Source organism: Amblyomma mixtum, chromosome 4, assembly GCF_055824585.1.
Source record: "Amblyomma mixtum isolate Tamu chromosome 4, ASM5582458v1, whole genome shotgun sequence".
In the NCBI taxonomy this organism is placed as follows: Eukaryota; Metazoa; Arthropoda; class Arachnida; order Ixodida; family Ixodidae; genus Amblyomma; species Amblyomma mixtum.
The window spans coordinates 8,326,393-8,331,210 of NC_143015.1; the positions used below are offsets into that span (position 1 = coordinate 8,326,393).

The 4,818-nt window shown below is 49.8% G+C and overlaps 1 protein-coding gene across 1 annotated transcript; it reads left to right on the forward strand.

Annotated features, from left to right (window-relative positions):
* The first annotated feature begins 1,097 nt into the window (after positions 1 to 1,097).
* Positions 1,098 to 4,365, forward strand: LOC149345627 (crustacean hyperglycemic hormone B-like). Its single transcript, XM_089585258.1, has 2 exons — positions 1,098 to 1,333; positions 4,235 to 4,365. The coding sequence occupies exons 1-2, from the start codon at positions 1,098 to 1,100 to the stop codon at positions 4,350 to 4,352; spliced, it is 354 nt and encodes a 117-aa protein (XP_089441384.1). The 3' UTR covers positions 4,353 to 4,365.
* The last annotated feature ends 453 nt before the right edge of the window (positions 4,366 to 4,818 follow it).

Consider the following 4,818-nt stretch of genomic DNA (forward strand, 5'->3'; position numbering starts at 1 on the left):
TAGCAGCCGCAGCAGGTCTTACAATGGAGCGGCAGACTCGCTCCGCTGCTTGTTCCGTCAGAAGGTGCGCGGTCTTTAAGCGGCCATTACTACACCGGCCAGTTTGGAAGATGTACGTACAATTTGCCACGACTGTGTGTTATACGATATACGACACCTGTGCAGCAAGAAACATACGTAAGTGCTTTGGTGCTTCCACGAGCGAAAAAGAGCTGCTATCGGACACTTTTGTGCCGCCGGTCCACATGAAAGGCGCGCGCAGATTACTGGGACGGTGCGCGTGTGGCCGACTATTGGTCAAATGCTTTTAACCTGATCTATTCGCAACGCAGATGGCAGTTGATTAAGATGACGACGTGCAACGCACAGCGCGAGAGTGTGTTGCAGTTTAACATCATGAGGCATGACCGGCTGCTGCGATAGCACAGTGCCCTCGTGCTGTGGCGAGCGAAGCTGATTTGCTCGCGCCGCGGGTGGTTGAGAACCCAGTCGCGGCAATATTTATTTCATTTCTGCATAGGCTATTGCTACGGTAGGTTTTACCAAGGTCACCTTCAAGTATTATGAAAAATCCAGGCGCTAACAAACAACAACACAGGGGGGACACAGCGCTTACTCGCAACTACAAGAATTTCTATTCAGAAGCTGCTATATATACAACACAAACCAAAACAGACCCAGAGTAATCACACGGCACATGCCGACCGATGCGCAGGAAAAGGTTAGTAGAGAGAAGTTTTTTGAAAGAGCGATTGCAAACAGCGAGTTAATCTTTTCCTGCACATCGGTCGGCAAGTGGCATGTGATTATTCTGGGTTTGTTTTGGTTTTTGTTATATACATAGAAGCTTCTGAATAAAAATTCTTGTAGTTGCGAGTGAACGCTGTGCCCCTCTGTATCGTTGTTTGTTAGCGCCTGCATTTTTCATAATGAATGTCTACCAACTAGCTAAGCTTTCTGCCCTGTCACCTTCAAGGCTAAGCTTCACAAAAACTTGGTAAGCCGGTTGGCCCTAGTGAAGTTATGCTTCCGCACTAAAACCCAAGTGGTCTGACACGCACAATCATCCTCTCCCTCTTTTCTTCTCCTTGTTTCAGATGAGTGCCAGATTCTCGGTGCTCCCCGCGCGTCGGTTGGCGGTTGCGCTGCTCCTGTGCGGCCTGGTAGCTGTGACGCAGCCGGGCGGTTGCGTGGCGCGCCGCCCACGCGAGCCCACGTTCAAGGAACTCGGCTGCCGTGGCAACTTCGAGCGGTTCTTTATGGACCGGCTGGAGCGTGTCTGCAGGGATTGCTACCTGCTCTACGGATCGACGCCGACGTACAGGCAATGCTGGTGCGAGACCTTCTCTCTCTCTCTGCCTACCTCTGTGAATATGCGGGCCGGACTTTTTAAGCCTGAAATGCTTTTAGCTCCCATTGTGGGCAGTGTCGTGACGTCACGCCGAGACCGAGAGCCAACATCCGGGAACTGAATTCCACTCATCCGGGCACTGAAACGAGATCATCCGGGCACTGAAACGAGAGCATCCAGGCACCGTACGAGATTTAACGAGACTCTACGAGAGAGGGCCGTGGGGGGCCGCTTCCGCGCCGTCCCCAAGGATGGCGCTGCGGTCCCACACTCGCGCGTGTAAAGACCGGCCGCTGGGCCTTCAGCTCATGACGTTTGCCCCTCTGGCAGGCAGATGTATACACGATCGCGGAGTATTAGAACGCGCTGCTTATACATTCTTGTCAGGCCTGCGTCTCGTCGTGTCCGCGTATGATTCTGAATCGTCCTGCATTTCAATGCCGCCACCGTCACAGCTGTTTAAGCCGAGCATTAGAGCCTGATGAAGGGGAGGGAGGAAGCGTCTGGCGGAAAGCAATCGCTTTGGGAGTGATACGCAATAGCAGAAGACTGCTTGCCGCTGCCGACAACGCCATGATTATGCGGCCGCTCCCGAAAGCGACCAGGCCGCCACGGTAAGCGGCTGCCTACCTAAGCCCGCACTATTGCAGGCGATCGCTTCGACGCAACAAGAAGAGTGTGGTGTGGTGTGGGTAACACTAGATCCGTTTCAAGATTTTGACTAGTACCATCTACAACCAATGTGTTATGCCCGTAAACATTTCATGCTTGCTCTACTCTCGACTACGGAAGAGGCAGATTTGTTTTCATTTATTTACCCTAAAGGCCCACATGGGCATTACATAAAGGGGAAACATCACGTAAGAAATACAAAGAACAAAATACAATGCATAAATACAAAGAGCAAAATACAAAGACATACAAAGAACAAAATAGAAAAGGTAAATCAAAAGGTAAATCTTACACACCTACTCAGCCCCACTATCTTTCAGTACTGAAAGAAATTGGTCGCGATTAATAGTGTTAACTACAGAATGGGGGAGGGCATTATATTCTCTTATCGCGAGGTGAAGAAAAAAAATCTGTCTGCGTCTGTTCGCGCAAATGGAGGTTCGATTTTTTTTTATTGTGGTCAAGTCGATGAAATGTGCGCATGGCAGGTCTAATTAGCGGTGCAGAGTAGGCTGTGGGGTCAAAATATAATTTATGAAAAAATGCAAGGCGTCATACCTCACGTCTGCTTTCCAACGTAGGGAGGTTAAGGTTCTCTTTTATTACGGTCACGCTTGAGAAACGCGAGTACTGATGCACGATGAATCGACTGGCCCTGTTCTGCAGTGTCTCTAATTTGTTATTAAGGTACTGTGGATGAGGACACCAAATAAAGCGAATCAGTGGAACTCTGGAGCAATTTCTGCGCTCTTGTGCGGGCCACGGCTTCAAACGCGGCCCAGGGACGCGGCCGTATAGCTGGACGGACGGAATTGTTGATGTCTGACGATCAGCAAATCTCCCATTGCCAGATTCCGGTTGGCCAGAGGACAGGGCATTGCTAAATTATTTGTTCAGTTTCAAATGAGTTTAGACAAGTGCTTTAATGCGAGAACTTTCAATAGGATACAACAAGTCTGCGAGCCGACTTTTGCCGTGGAGGTCTTTACCGATGGTTGTGTCGCTAACCGCGCTAGCATGCTAAGCACAATAACCTGAGGTTATTTATCCAGCCCTAACCACGAGGCAAAAATTCTTGTAGCAGTTCATAGCGCAGTTGGCGATTTTATTAACTACTCAATCAACTGTACATCACTGAGCAGCTCCTCACCATTTTAAACTGCAGCCTATAGCATTATGCACTCCATCTTTTGTGCGCCTTTTATGATATCAGAACTCAGAAAGCAGTAAGTATTTTGCATTGAAGCCTGGTTACCACGCCACCATCCACGGTAAGGATCAACGAAGTCACACGAGGCGTTCGCGTGCGTGCGTGTGTGTGTGTGTGTGTGCGCGTGTGCGTGTGTCCTATGCAATTCACTGCGCAGGCATATCTCTAGAGTTGGTGCTCACCCGTTTCTGGTGTATATAAAACTCTGCTGAGCGCGGAGCATGGGATCTGCTAAAGGTGTATCCAGACGACGGACCACTTTCCTAGTTTGGCTCACGGGCCCGGCGTCACGTAACGTCCGACTTCCTGTCTTTAACGCCGCTGCCATGTGCGCGTACTGGAACGGGCGAATAGTACCGGCGCATTTTATCAGATGGCGGATCGCAAATCCTTGGCCTTCATATTTTTAATTCGCGAACGTAGCACGGTGACAGGCCTCGCGCATGGCTAGTCTGCTTGTAACTATCGACAAAAATGTCACACAGCCTCACTACACGTATTTTCACACTAGTGGCGTTTATCCAACTGACCACGCGACGAACTCCAGGATGCCACTCAGGGGCAGTGGCACTGTTTTGTATAGCTCCGGCAAAATTAAACCAATAAACGATCTGGAATCAACGCGTTCAATGCAAGGCTGACAATGTCCAAGGCGCCAGGTACGTCCACAGATAACTCAGACTTATGTCCTGTAGCAAGGTGAAGCTGGTACAGCATTTGACTATCGACGAAATGTAAGCTCACCCCGCCGTTGCTAAATCAGTTCTGTTGAAAAGATGGAAGGTAGCATGGTACGATCATTACACGGAGCCGCAGACGCAGGCCTATATCCCTCCCGGCCCGGTCTGTCGTCTGCTTTTTGGCCGCTGTGTGAATGTTATCGCGTGGTTCGTAACCTGGGCACATCTGAGACACCCCTTCTTGGGCGTGATGAAGACGACTGACGCAACTAACCACCCTGTTCATCTCTCTCCTCCCGCTCCGCTCTCTCGCTCGAACAGGTACAACTGCTACAGGAACTACGACTTTGAAGACTGCGTCGCCCTCCTTAGACTAGGCAGCGTGATGCCGCAGTTGCGATACATGATTAACTTCCTCCACGGACCATCGCGTCCGTAGCGACCGACACGTCATCGCTATACGGACGCCACAGGGTAGTTATTGCAGGGTGCTACAGGGGCAGATCGAGCGGACGTGTTTTTTCAATGCTGCAAAAGACAGAAAGTCCCTCCCTCATCCTCCCCCATTTCGTCGATCGTTGTCTGAAATCTGCTTAACGTTGAAAATAAAACATTTTACGACCGCGAGTGGGTTTCAGACTCGTGGCGACTCGAAGCGATCAGCTTTGCTGGCCACTGCATTAAACTACTATGCATTCGCTGCTTTTTTAGCACAGTATTGAGAGCAGTGATGCGATGTTCTATATACAAGGTTATGTGGAAACCATATAGGACGTTTTACTGCGCTAGTTGGTCCTTTCTAATTAAAGTAGCGCGACTGAAGGTGCCCGAAAGCGAAACGAAGACGGGAGAGCAGGTGCGCTGAACTGGCAGTTGATTTTTATTAAACGAATCATTAACAATAC

Excerpts from the sequence above, each read along its gene's own strand:
- LOC149345627 (XM_089585258.1), top strand. The coding sequence starts at position 1,098 with ATGAGTGCCAGATTCTCGGTGCTCCCCGCGCGTCGGTTGGCGGTTGCG. Across the intron at positions 1,334-4,234 it reads CCGACGTACAGGCAATGCTG|GTACAACTGCTACAGGAACT; the intron begins GTGCGAGACCTT and ends TCGCTCGAACAG.